The sequence below is a fragment of the Ceratotherium simum genome, chromosome 21, assembly GCF_057802395.1.
Source record: "Ceratotherium simum simum isolate JZ-2026a chromosome 21, ASM5780239v1, whole genome shotgun sequence".
Classification (NCBI taxonomy): domain Eukaryota; kingdom Metazoa; phylum Chordata; class Mammalia; order Perissodactyla; family Rhinocerotidae; genus Ceratotherium; species Ceratotherium simum.
Window position 1 is genome coordinate 27,291,498 of NC_141920.1, and position 13,882 is coordinate 27,305,379.

At 48.9% G+C, this 13,882-nt stretch overlaps 1 protein-coding gene across 2 annotated transcripts; it reads left to right on the top strand.

Annotated features, from left to right (window-relative positions):
* Window positions 1-118: 118 nt before the first annotated feature.
* PLAGL2 (PLAG1 like zinc finger 2) lies at window positions 119-13,707 on the top strand. Of its 2 annotated transcripts, XM_087445428.1 has the most exons (3): window positions 119-232; window positions 5,572-5,944; window positions 8,526-13,707. In XM_087445428.1, exons 2-3 carry the CDS (start codon window positions 5,685-5,687, stop codon window positions 9,754-9,756), a joined length of 1,491 nt encoding a protein of 496 aa, XP_087301554.1. In that variant the 5' UTR covers window positions 119-232; window positions 5,572-5,684; the 3' UTR covers window positions 9,757-13,707. The 2 variants fall into 2 exon arrangements, with proteins under 2 accessions (XP_087301554.1, XP_087301555.1); XM_087445429.1 differs by lacking the exon at window positions 5,572-5,944 and having other exon boundaries at window positions 144-232.
* The last annotated feature ends 175 nt before the right edge of the window (window positions 13,708-13,882 follow it).

Sequence of the window (13,882 nt, forward strand, 5' to 3'; positions counted from 1 at the left end):
CGCCCCGCTCCCGGCGGTCCCCGCGCGCCACCCGCGCGCCGCCCCGGCCGCTCTAGCCGGCGGGCGGGACCATAGAGAGCCCGCGGCACCGCCCCCTCCACGGCCCGAGCGCCCGCTCGCGCGGTTCCCACAATGCACCGCACAATGGCCCGACCGCCGCCACTACCGGGGCCTGAGCGGGCCTGGCGGAGCCCGAGCGCGGCCCGGCCCGCAGCGCGGGGTCCCGAGCGCGGTGAGTGCCGGCGAGGGCCCCAGGGGACGGCGGGGAGCGGGGCGGGAGGCCGTCTCGCTGCGCCCGCGCGCCCGGCACCCGGAGCGGCGGTGCCCCTCATCTCGGGCCCCTCAGCGCGGTCGCCCACACCCCCGACCGGGGGCCCCCTCTGCGCCAACCCGGGCCCACATAGGTCCCAGGGGACGAAAACTCTCCCGGGACCCGATACCTGGGTCTGGGGGACCCGAAGAAACCCCATCGGCCCCCTCCCTTCCGAAACCTGGAGACGCAGCCTTGAGGGTCCCCCACACCGACCCCCAGGCTCCCTGGAGACCCAGATAACGCGCTCCTGACCTTACCAGGGACCCGGGGCTGGGGGACGCAGATAAGCTGCACCTGCTCCCTCTCGGACACGCCTACCCGGACCCACACAACCCCCTTTCCTGCTCCGCGTAGTCCCTCTGTTTCATCCTCCAGAGCCGCATAACCCCTTTTGAAGCCTCCCTCAGATAGCTGGTTCTGGGGAACCCCAATAAACCCTCGCTCTACTTCTCTTCTTAGTGACTATACTCCCAAACCTTAGACGTCTTCTCTCCGGATACCCATTTTGAGATTGTCTTGAAATTCAGGGGATTCGCTTCTATCTTCAACTCCTGGAATCCTCTGGCCCTTATAATCCCCCTATCTCTTTTGGGGGGGTCCCCTAGAGACCCCCCGTGATTCCTTACCTCGGTTCCTTAACTCGCTCTTGATTCCTTACCCTGCTTGCCCTTCCTTCCATCCCCGAGGTCTCCTCCAGACTTCTCCCGGAGTTTCTGTCCCTTCTCCGACAGCCGTCCACTCCCATCTCTCCCTACCCCAGGGGAGTTGAACCTTTCCCACCACACAGTGGGGTGCTCTAGAAGCTGCCGGAGGAGCCAGGCTGTTTCCTGCAAATCCAGTCCCACACCACCGCCCCAGCTTGGTGGGGGAAAGGGACCTGTAAGGTGGAAGATAAGGGACAACTGGTGTGAAGGAGTTGTTGGTGCTGACACCTGCAAGTGTAGCGTGTCTCCTGGCTTGTGTGTTTTTCCACCTGTCAGCTTGGGACTGTGATCGAGTCTGGCCTTGGGTTTCTAACCCTCCCCCCCAAGGTGAGGCCACCAGATTGGCATGGCGATCTAATCAGCTTTCCTTTTCGTGAAGATGGGGCTGTAGTGAGTTGCAGCCATTTGCCCAAGCCCTGGTCAGGAGTGGGAGGCAGCGGGAATCAGAGGAAATAGTGAATTAAAGGGACTCCAAAGAGGGCCCGTCTATACTGACAGAAGAACTAGCAGCCCGCGAGTAAATCCAACCCCTGTTAATCCTGTTTGATGTCTCCTGGAATGATGCAAGTCATTGAGACTCTCCAGCCTCCCTGTAATTTAATTCTCCCACCGCTCTAGAGTGTGTGAGAGGGGCAGCTATTCCCATTCCCCTCTTTCCTTCTCACTGTTTTCCAGCCGGTCAGTGTGTCTTTTGGATTTGTTTCTGGTGCCCAGGTCAGGATCTGTTTTTTTTCCCTAAGTCTATATATAATTTCCCAGTTGCTATTCTGGGTGCTGCTTAAGGGAAGATTCTGTCCACCCCAAGGAACGTTCCCGGCTGTGTTTCCTCCTCGGCAGGTGTTGAATTGAGTTCTTCAGATCCCCAAGTAGCTCTTGGGCAGGAGGGATAAAAGCTATTTTAGGGCAGTCACTGAAGTGGAGCTGTTAATCCTCTGTGGGTCTCTCTAGTTAAGAACACTTGGAGATTAACCCTTTCCTTGCTGCAGGGAGGCTACTTCTCAACAGTTTTTTGGGAGGGTTGGGAGAATTCAAGTGGCAGCAGAAGGTGGGAACATGCAAGTCAATACAAAGGCAGAGATAATAGCTGCCTTTTGTTGGGTACTTACAGCAAGCCAAGCCCTATACTGAACCCTTTGCATACCTGACTAAAATAATCCTTACAACAAGCCTGTGAGGTAAGTATTTTTAGCTTTACAGATGAGGAAACAGGCTAATAATGGAGAAAGAACGCAGTTTCTATAGAGATGATGTAACACCATAAAAACTATAGTTTCATCAGAGGGCAGTAGGCGTCATGGCACACAACAGAGGACAGGCAGACTAGGGAGCAGTTTGTCTCCTCTCAGCTTCCAAAGAGGGCCGTACAGAGTTTTTAACCAGCATTTGTATTTGGGGTATGGAGCCTTAATGGAAGAGATTCCTAAAGTGGGAGAACTCTGGCCCCGGATGTGGTGCTGGAGGAAGGTAAAGTAAGGAGGACTGGTTAGAGAGGATGTACTGAGGGTTAATTGTGAGGAAAAAGGGGAAGGCTGCATTCTGGGGAGATCTTGGGAAGGGAAGGAAACTCACTCCGCGGCCTGAGAAGTAACATTAAAGGGGAAAAAAAAGTACTACTCCGGCACCGTGCGGAAAAGAGGCAGACACAATTTAGACCTTAGAGACGGCACTGCGTGTATTCACACATTTTATATCAGACACTTTGAAGAGTGTTGTTTCACTTAGTTGTCCATGAGAATATTATAGGCAAGGAGAATAAATCTCTATTTTAGAAATTGAGGAAACTGAGTTTCAGAGAAACAAAGTAACCTGCCCATGGTTTCACAGCCAGTACGTGGCAGCTCTTCTGATAGCAAGTCCAAGGTTCTTTTCCACACTACCTCCTTAAGATTAGGCGCCAGAAGGAATCTCAGGATGAAAATATACTGAGTTATACCAGTAACTGGGAGGGCTTGATTGTTTGTTTTATGGGAACAGGTTCTGTCAGCTTCTCTATAGTTGTTAAGGTTAGTGTGAGACCAGCAGAGCAGCTTTGAAAGAAGCAGAATTCTTTCACAGTTTTGTTGAGGAGGAAGTCTGAGGGAACAGACCTGATAATGTGAGAGAAACCCAGGCATCTACCTGGATGAGAGGAGTTTGCAGACAAAGGACAGAAGAAGAGAGACCAGATTCCCAAAAGGGTTCCTAAGGTAACACTGGCAGCTTTGGTTATCCAGCAGCCTGTTGGTGACTGTAGGTAAGGATTTCTGCTGTGCCTTTTTAAAAGCATGAGGTGAATAGGATCAGGGTGTTGGCTGTTTTCTTTTTAAAGCCATAGCCACATTAAATGCAGATCAGGGCAAGCACATGGCTGCTGCCCTCCTGCTTTGGTTCTATCAGTACAACCTCGCGAGCTCTTCTTAGCCACCACCGGCCTCTTTCCTAGAAGCCCATTACTCACTCTTTCAGTAGCAGCATACTAAACTGCTGTGTCTTGTTTGTGCTTGTTCAGGAGAACAGATGAGGTGGACGTGTGGGAGGTGGGGGACGTACCATTCTCTTTCTGAGTTTGTGCGGAATTTCCAGGGCCATACTCCCCTCTTACATCAGCCAAAGTGATGTGATTTGCTTCCGTCTGGCTGCCATTCCCCATTTTCCAGAGGCTCAGGTGCATGATTTCAGATATCAAGGGAGAGCAGAATTTGACTTTGAAGGTAGGGGAAATTCCCTCCAAACTAGACATTCAAACTCGTGCTTGCTCTCTACCGAATTCCAAGGTGCATAGTAATCACTGGTGTTATAAACAGGTAATTCCACCCTTGCAAAGAAGGAGGGGGCTTAAACAATGAAAGCCAGACGTCAGAGGCCTTTGAGGTTTATAGTGAAGCAGGCAAATATGCCATGGTGACTCGAAGGCTCAAGTGGAACTAGTGTTTAGTGCTGCCTACCCCTTCCCAGCATGTGACTCATGCAAAATGCAGCCACCTTTGTGCAGATCTTTATAGGCAAATCTCCACTTGTGATGGGGAAATGTTTATCATATTACATTGCAATGCTTCTTCAACAAGAGGAATGGTTCCTGAACAGGAGGTAGCTCACGTTAATGATGAGTAAAGCTCTCTGGGGCATGAACCCGCTGATCCCATCATCTCGTTCACAGCCAGTCCGTTGGATGAATGGTCACTGTAAGCAGCAGGTGCTAATGAGCTGAGCAAGCATTCTGTGGCCCACAGCTAGTTTGTGCAGTTGGAGCCCTCCCCAGATTCTCGTGGACAATCCCCAGATACCCCCTTTGCTCCCTTCACGTGGAAAAGCCTCATGACCAAATTTTGGCATGACCTCTTCAAAGGGAATCCCCCTGTTTTAGCAAGTTGCATTGCTGTTGGTAATCTGTGATGAGCTTGTGAGTGTGAATGTGGGTCTTTTGTCCCACTCTTGAGAGTCAGTATGGTAACTCCCATCCTCTCTTCCTCTGAGTTGATGTCAGGAAAGAAGTTGTGTCGTCTTTGCTCTAGCCTCCCTGCCGCCCCAAGAGAAAGGATCAGACTTCAAGATGTTGGCTCCTCACTTTGGAAGGGCTGTGAACCCAGTTTAAACCAGACCTTCCTGAGCATAAGTTAGCCTATGAGAATCAGCTTGCATTCAGTGACTAATGTACTTGTCTAAAAGAAAGTTGAGAGTCCTCTTCTAGATGCTAGGTGTGTGGAGATAAAGAGAGATGATCTGAGCCCTCAACGAATCAGAGTTTGGTGGAGGAGACTAAGTTCTAATGCAAGTGTGTTACCTGCTCATAATGGAGGAATGCATGTGTGCCATGAGGGTCTGTAGTAGGGGCCACTCAACGCCTTGAGGTGTTGGACAGGCTTTGCTAAAGAAGCATGGTCTGGGCCCCAAAACCCAGAGAGGTAGTGGAGGGCAGGATGGGACCAGTACTGGTCTAGGGGAAATGCTGAGTCTGCTGTTGCCTCCTCAGACAGAACCTCTTGATGTTGGTGCACTGGTAAGAAACACATCTGGCACAGGGCCTGACTTTCTAGGGTGTAAATTTCCTAAGTAAAGCCTTCTCTTTCCTTCTCCTTTGTTGCCTTTTGGGCATTTTATTGCTCCTTAGCACCTCCATGAGGAGGAGAACTGTGGAAAGTAGTGAGTGAGAGGGAGGTAGGGTAAAGGGGAGGAGGAGGAGCTGCTATGTCCAAATTTAGTGGAAAGGATGTAAAAGTGAAGTCAGAAGAGAAATTTTGGAGTTTAGGGCTTTTACTTCCTCAGATTATCTTGTTTCCTGTTAGCCTACGTAGTACTAGTATTAAAAGTTACCACTAAGCGCTTACTAGGTGCCCAGTCTTCTGGTGAATGCTTTATATTCATTATCTCATTTAATCCTCAAAACATCCTTATGATTTAGGAGATTATTAAGCCCATTTTGTAAATGAGGAAACAACTCAGGGAAGTAAGTAATTGGCTGCAAGTCACAAGGCTTCTAAGTGGAAGGGCTGGGATTGGAACGGGGATCTGTCTGCTTCCAGAGCCCATGTTTTCATGGTATGGGGCTCCCTAACACCAGGTGTTCTGATGTTTCAGGTGAAGAGATTGTTTTCTGAAGGCTGCGTTGAAGGCTGTGACAGAGAGAGAGCCCGTGTGGAGCTGATGGGGAGGCTTTCTGAATAACATGGCCCTTCGCCATTAGCCTTGCCATGACCACATTTTTCACCAGCGTTCCCCCCTGGATTCAAGATGCAAAGCAGGAGGAGGAAGTGGGCTGGAAACTAGTTCCCAGGCCTCGGGGCCGGGAGGCGGAGAGTCAAGTGAAATGCCAATGTGAAATCTCGGGGACACCCTTCTCAAATGGGGAGAAGCTGAGACCTCACAGCCTCCCCCATCCAGAGCAGAGACCGTATAGCTGCCCTCAGCTGCACTGTGGCAAGGCTTTTGCCTCCAAGTACAAGCTGTATAGGTAGGTGACACTCCTATACCTCTTCCTTCCCACAGGACAAAGCTAGAGAGACTCCACTGAGTGTGGGGCTTTTTCTGTGGCAGAAGAGTAGAGGTTAATTTGTCCCATAAGTATACCCTGAACACCAGCCATTTGAGGTCGCTCACTAAAAACTAATGGGGGTATTTTTTTATTCAGACACTACAATCTGATGGGTACAATATCAGACAAGCATGAACAAACTAGATTAAATGTTTTTTTTCAATACTATTTTTCCCTCACCCCTGTCAGGTAATGGTGAGAATCTTAGCCAGAAATTAGGAATGAGTCTTAGAACTTTAGAAGGAAAAGGAGACCCTCTGGTCCAATCTGTAAATTTTAAAGTGGTGGCTAAGAGTGGGGAAGTAACTTATCCAAGGTCACATAACTTCTTAGGTCCTGCATTGCCTCTTCTACTGAACCAGACTGCCACTCAGATGATTACTTCTGTCTCCATAGGATCCCTGGTGTTCTCTGCGTCAGTGGCTTTCCTGAAACTTGTAATCCCAAGAACCTCTACTTAAAGTGAAATGAAATGTGAAAGCCTTGGTGTAAAGCAGATATGGCAGAGCAGCTTTGAAGGGTGGTAGGCCTGCTCAGAAGCGATTTTGATTTTTTCCTTGCCCTTCCATCAGAGGAACATGTCCTTTACAAATGAGATAGTCTGCCTGATGCACAGTCCTTCATCTGTCCAACTGTGATTTATTGAGCTGCTGCTAATACCAGGCACAGTATTTGGTGCTAGGAACAGAGTAGTGAGCCAGACAGATGGGGTAGCTGGCCGTCTTTGAATTTACTGTCTTAATAGTGGGGCAGACGGTAAACAAGTAAATACGTGAACAAGATGACCACAGAAAACCTCAGTTCCTTGTCTGGAAGACAATTGATAGGAAGGAACTAAAACAGGTAACAGGGTAGTGTGTGACCAGGATTGCCCTCATGACAGTTCTGTGGTCCTCAGGAATGCTTTGATTCTGTGTACTCCTATGTCTTAGGTGGACTCCAGTTGGGGCCATCTTCTTAGACTTTCTTAGTGACAGTCTGGGTGTCAGTGGGAGGCTGCAGGAAAGGTCCTGGTCCAGGAGGCAGAAGCTCCCATTCCACCTATAGTCACTGTGTGATCTTAGGCAAGTTACTAAACCTCTTTGGGTCTCAGTTTCCTCACCTGCAGAATGAGGGAAATGGACTGTGGATCACTCAGCACCTCCCTCTCATATGTTATCACATCAGTTATTAACCAGCAGGTTAATAGTAACCCTCATAGGTGTGAGCACTCTTGAGCACTCACACGTAGCACGAGGGTAATATTGTCTGAAACTGTCCAGATAGAAAGGATCCTTGGGTGCTATACCAGAGACAGCGGTGGCATACCTAAGTGAACCCAGGTCTCAAGGAGGTCTGTGTGTAAATTCTCCCTCTGCCCCTTATTGGTGACGGGGCTGCCCTTCGGCCTCTTATGGGGAAGGTTAATGACATAGCTCACACAGGGCCCAGCAAGTGGTGGGCCCTCGAAGTCTTGCTGAGTTGGTTCTGAATGTATGAATGTATGCTCTGGATTGCAGTTCTGGACTCTTGAGCTGCTTTCCAACCAGATGGGAGCAGGTAAGGCACTGAGGTGCCATGCCATAGAAATGTTTTTTTAAATGTTGCTGGTTTGCAAACAATTTAAATGGTACAGATGGTCACGCAGTGAAAAATGAATTGTCCTCACACTCGAAGCTACTATTCTCCTCCCCAAAACAACGAGTGGGGTCATTTTATTGTGTATCCTTGTTGAGACATTCAAACATGTATTCCCTTCCCTTTTTATTTTCACAAGGGATTGTATTACACACACTATACTGAACTTCCTTTTTTGACTTAGTCCCTATATCTTGGGAGATTGTTCCAGATCAGGAAGTTTAGATGTATTTCATTTTCCCTTTATTGTGTTATTTAAGAAATTTTAAATATAATTTTTTGAAAAGGTAATATATTCACATAATTCAAAATTGTAAAGGTACCGAAAGGTATACCTTTTGAAAATTCTCCATCACACCCATAAGCTGCCCATTTCTTCTCCCCATAGGCAACCAGTATTGTGAGTTTCTTAACTATCCTTCCAGAAATATTGTAAGCACATACAAGCAATAATACATATATTTTTCGTCTTTTATATGCATAGTACCATTGTACATGCACTATTCTATCTCATTGCTTTTTCCACTTACTGTAATTTAGGAGCTTGTTCCCTGTGGGTACCTATAAAGCTGCCTTATTTTTTTAAAAGTTGAGTCATTTTATGGACTTACCATAATTTATTTAACCAGTTCCCTATTGATGGATATTTAGATTGTTTCTTATTTTTTGCTACTACAAAATACGCTGCAAAGAGCAGTACATATGTGATTTTGTAGGTGGGCAAGGATATCTATAGAATATAGTTGGTGGTATTCCATTTCATTCTATTGCGTGGCTCTACCATAATTTTTATATCTAGTTCCCTGTTAATGGACACCTCGGTTGTCTGGCCAGCCCTTGTGATCTCCCTTCTTTCTCCTCTATTCTTTATCCCTACCCCCAGGCACATGGCCACCCACTCAGCCCAGAAACCCCACCAGTGCATGTACTGTGATAAGATGTTTCACCGCAAGGACCATCTGCGGAACCACTTGCAGACCCACGACCCCAACAAAGAGGCCCTCCACTGTTCCGAGTGTGGTAAGAATTATAATACAAAGCTAGGCTACCGGCGCCACCTGGCCATGCATGCTGCCAGCAGCGGTGACCTCAGCTGCAAGGTGTGTCTGCAGACCTTTGAGAGTACCCAGGCCCTGCTAGAGCACCTAAAGGCCCACTCACGCCGGGTAGCAGGCGGTGCCAAGGAGAAGAAGCACCCCTGTGACCATTGCGACCGGCGGTTCTATACTCGTAAGGATGTGCGGCGGCACTTGGTGGTGCACACAGGCCGAAAGGACTTCCTGTGCCAGTACTGTGCCCAGCGATTTGGCCGCAAGGACCACTTGACGCGTCATGTCAAGAAGAGCCACTCGCAGGAGCTGCTCAAGATCAAGACAGAGCCAGTGGACATGTTAGGCCTACTCAGCTGCAGCTCCACAGTCAGCGTGAAGGAAGAGCTGAGCCCTGTGCTGTGCATGGCCTCTCGGGACGTGATGGGGGCCAAGGCCTTCCCTGGCATGTTGCCCATGGGCATGTATGGTGCCCACATCCCTACCATGCCCAGCGCGGGCGTGCCACACTCCCTGGTGCACAACACGCTGCCCATGGGTATGAGCTACCCTCTGGAATCCTCACCTATCTCTTCCCCACCTCAGCTTCCTCCAAAATACCAGCTTGGATCTACCTCATACTTGCCTGACAAATTGCCCAAAGTGGAGGTGGATAGTTTTCTGGCGGAGCTTCCTGGAAGTTTGTCTCTCTCATCCGCTGAACCCCAGCCCGCCTCACCTCAGCCGGCGGCAGCTGCGGCCCTCCTAGATGAAGCACTGCTCACCAAGAGCCCCGCCAACCTCTCTGAGGCCCTCTGCGCTGCTAATGTGGACTTCTCCCACTTACTGGGCTTTCTTCCACTCAACCTGCCCCCGTGTAACCCGCCCGGGGCCACAGGAGGCCTGGTCATGGGCTACTCCCAGGCCGAGGCACAGCCCTTGCTCACCACTTTGCAAGCTCAGCCTCAAGATTCCCCGGGACCTGGGGGACCGCTGAACTTCGGGCCTCTGCACTCCTTGCCTCCTGTCTTCACCTCTGGCCTGAGCACCACCACCCTGCCTCGTTTCCACCAGGCATTCCAGTAGTCCCCAAGGAGGCCCTCAGCTCAGTCTTGGGCTCTGTCAGGGAGCCTCAGTACCTACCCCATCTGCATCCCCCATGAAGGCAGCTGAGCTTTCAGAGCTGGGTTCAAAAAGAAAAAATTCCAGTATCTGTTTGGAGCACTTGGTTTGGGGGCTCAGGCTCCAGGATCAGTTCCAGGAGGAGCCTTGAGCCCCAACCCCATGAAAAGATCTCATACCATAGGACTTCAGGTATTTTTACTTTTATTTTTTAAATCTGAATCGGGAGCCACACTTAGCCCTCTCCATCTCCAAAGCATCAGCACCTCCTTTTCTTCGGAGAAGGGAGAGGTCTCTTGGAGACCCGGAGGGTTTCACTTTGGATGACCTCAAGAGAAATAGCCCAAGAAGCCTGCCTTCTGGTCCCAACCTGCAGACCCCACAGCAGTTGGTCAGACTTCCGGAGAGGGTCACTTGGCTCCATCTCCTGCTTCCAACCAATGGGCAAGAAAAAGAGCCTCTGTTCTTCCCCACTATCCCCCATCCCTCCTGTACCAACACCTCCATTTTCAGTCAGTGTTGTCCAGCAACGGTACCGTTTACACAGTCGCCTCAGACACATCATTTCACTTCCCTTGCCAAGCTGTTAGCCTTAGAATGATTGCAGTGAACATTGTTTACACACCATGAATCCATTCCCACCAGTCCATTCCAGTTGGCACCAGCCGGAACCATTTGGTACCTGGTGTTTACTGGAGCCCTGTTTACAAGGCGGAGTCGGATCTCGCTGACTTCTCTTCACTTGAGGTCACATTTTTCCCCTGTGGGGAAATAAACTGACTTTGGACTGCTTCAGTCTCTGCCATCTTCCATGACTGTGTCTGTTCTGCCTTCCTCAGCAGCGTCCACAGAAGGCAGGGAAGAAGATTGGAGCAGTTTTCTCACAGATCTGCAATTCTGTTTTTCTCCAAGTACATCATGGCCCCCTCATCCTCCTTTTGAACTGGAGAGGGGAAGAAATGAAAGGCATGCCCACTTCCATCACCTCCCTATTCCCTATCCCCTACCCTGAACATCATGAGCTGTTATCATTAGTCTTGGAAGGAGGGACTTTAGTTCTAGGCTGGTGTGGATAGCAAAGGAGAGGGTGTGAACCCGTCATTTGTCTTTCTCCTACCTGTTCCTTTTCCAGGAAATTGTGGAATTGTTGGAAGAAGAGTTTTCAGAAAGTTAGGACTGGGTGGACAGTTGAGTCCTGATCTGTGGGTACATCGTTGCCTCCCATACCAAACTTTTTTCTTATCCAGTGTCCCTCCTCTCTCCACTTTGCAGTCCCCACGGACTCAGGGACACTGTGCATAGGCTTCTCTGCCCTCCATCAAAAGACTTCCACCTTCCTTTTGTGGCCCCCCTCAGTTTTGCCCCCGGCACTCAGCAGCAAGGTTTCTTGCAACAAATGATTAGTTCTTTTCTGACTTGTGGGGCTCCCTGCCACAGACAGCAACAGGCCTTGCCCGGCTGAACTCCATCTCTTTCATCTCAGTTCTGCATAGGCTTCGCTCTTCCCACTTGTGGAAGGGAGGCAGCTCAGGGACCACTAATGTGGGACCCTCTTGAGACACTTCCACTCTGATTCAGAAACACACTTCTACCTCTTTACTGTTAACTCCTACAGATGCAGCCAGCAGTTTCTGGGCACTTCTCTCAGCGGGTGCCTCATGCTGGCTTCTCCACTAGGGTTTCAGGACAAACTACCAAGGAACTGCCTCAGCCTCCTCCCAGTCTTCCCCCTCTCCCCCTTCTCTCTAGAAATCACTTTGATTTATCATCAGGAACTGAGCATGTTCAAGACCCAGGCTTCTGCTTCAGCCCAGGCCAGTACTCTTTGTTTGAGGTGAAAGCCTTAAAATGTAGCTCCCTGGCCCTTGATTGGAAGTAATGTCAAGTAAATAAGCATGTTTTGATTTAAGTAGGGTAGCTTGGGATACCTTTAAGAAGACAAAACAAAACCAGATATAAAAATGTCTGGCAAGGTTAGAATCAGACTAGGTGATTTGCTTCTAAAAATTAGTTTCAGTGAGTCCCAGGGACTAATTAAGGTTTATTTTTAAAAGCGTCCACTTTGGTACGCAGCCACCTCCTGCATGCTGTGCATGTTATTGGGACTCGTATTACAGGGAATGGTATGTGAGGATCTAAGCAGGACTCAGTGCTGCCATTCTCCTTGTCTCTGGTCTTCGTCACTAGACCCAGCAACCCTTCACCACTCCCTGCCACCTTCCCTGCACCCTTAGTTTACAGAGGTAAATGGGCCTCTGGCCACAGAATATAAAGTGTCGGGCTGTTAGAGGAGTCCCCTCCTCTCTGCTCTTTCCTGTCCCTTCCTTGAATTCTACCCCCCATTAGTGATGCTGGGAAACTCATAGGACAGGCAAAGCAACTATTTAAAACCTTGTAACTGGGGCCTTGCCCCTCCTTCCCTCCCCTTCTTCCTTCCATCCTGCCCCTCCTTTCCTCTTCCTTCAATGCCCTCAACACCCATAAAGAATTTCCCTGTCACTGTGAACTTTGCTGGTGCAGAGGAACATCTGCCTTTACCTTTTTTTGGACCATAGCCACCCAGCTGTTTCTTAAACCTCTCTTCCCAAAATTTAAAAAAAAAAAAAAAAAAAAAAAGCCTTATTGGCCTGGTTGTTCAAAGGATAAGAATAGCTTTATCCTACACTCAGTACCAAACCCACTTCAGTACCCTTAATGAGGCCATGAGAGCCTGAGGGGCATCTGCCCAGGAAAGGAGCCATGGCTTGTGGCAGAGACCAAACAGGGACCAGGAAAAAGGGGTGATGTCTCCTTGCCCCACCACCTCCTCCAACCTCTGTCAGCGATGAGCTACCCTGAACAGGGGGCAGGCACCTCACGCCCTGCACAATAGCTGGTCTGGGTTGAGTGCAGTCCTGGGGGCCAGGGCATGACATGCCCAGCTGTGTCAGCTCAAAGGATCTGTGCACATCTTAAAAGAGGTGAGAGGTAGGGAGAGGAGCACCAATGAGTTTTTTCCCCCAACCTTTTACAAATGGCATTTTGTTAATGGAAATCCGGGAAGCAGGTGTGATTACTTTTTTGCTCGTAGATATTGTCCTAAGTTGAAATTCTCCCATTGCCCTAAACTTTCCCTAGTAGACTTTTAAATCCCTACCCCCCCTTCTTTTTGGTAGCTGTTTCCTCCACCCCCTCACCACCTCCCCTCTTATCTAGGAGCTGTTTTTAAGCACGATTTTTTTTTAACAGTTTATATTGTACAGGATCAATATTTTGCTTTTTAACAAGGATATTTATGTAATAAGAAACTTTGCCTTAGGCAGGTGTTGGCCAGAAAAGTCCAGATTCCTCTGAGACCCCACCCTGGCCTCTCCTGAAGCTCTGAACCTGCTGTGGAAGGAACTGGCTGTGACCTTCACCACTGGAGAATAGGGTCTGTGGCAAGGAAAAGGGGTGTTCTGGTGTTGACAAGAGGATTCACCATGATGATCAGTGCCTTTCTGAAGGATTTAGAAGTATTCAGTCTAGTTTCTTTGGATGGAAGCTGACTTCCTTAGCCAGTTCTCCCCATATGCACCTCTCCACCTCAGTAATCGGCACTGGAACTCCTGGAACACCACTGCTCCTCATACGCCTCCCTCCCTCCCAGTGGTCAAGGCTTTGGAGCCACTCTTTCGTAATGCCAGATTATTTAAAGAGAGAAAAATACAAGACAAAACCTTCTAGCACTTTGTAAACACAGTGAATAACCTCTTGGAGTATTTTTGGCTTTATATAAAACAAGGTTTTTAATTGTAAAATATAAGTGCCATTAGAAAATGCACAGGGCGTATCTTTGTTAAAGTAGATTTTTCAATGTTTTACAGAATTACATTTTCAAAAAAAGTTTTTATAATGAAGTTGTTTATTAAAAACTTCTGAATGATGTGTTTGGAAGTTGTGAACCTGTCTGATTGGGAAAGGGTTGGAGAGAGCCTGGGGAAGAATTGGAATCGCCAGACATCTTTAGCATCCAATGGGATGGTGAGTGTAGGCAGATGGTAACAACCCTTCACATTAGCACCTACAAACATTGTACTTTGAAATGGAAGATCTTAATGGGATGTCTTTG

Coding starts and splice junctions, on each gene's coding strand:
- PLAGL2 (XM_087445428.1), top strand. CDS start 5,685: ATGACCACATTTTTCACCAGCGTTCCCCCCTGGATTCAAGATGCAAAG. Junction 5,945..8,525: donor TCCAAGTACAAGCTGTATAG/GTAGGTGACACT, acceptor CCCTACCCCCAG/GCACATGGCCACCCACTCAG.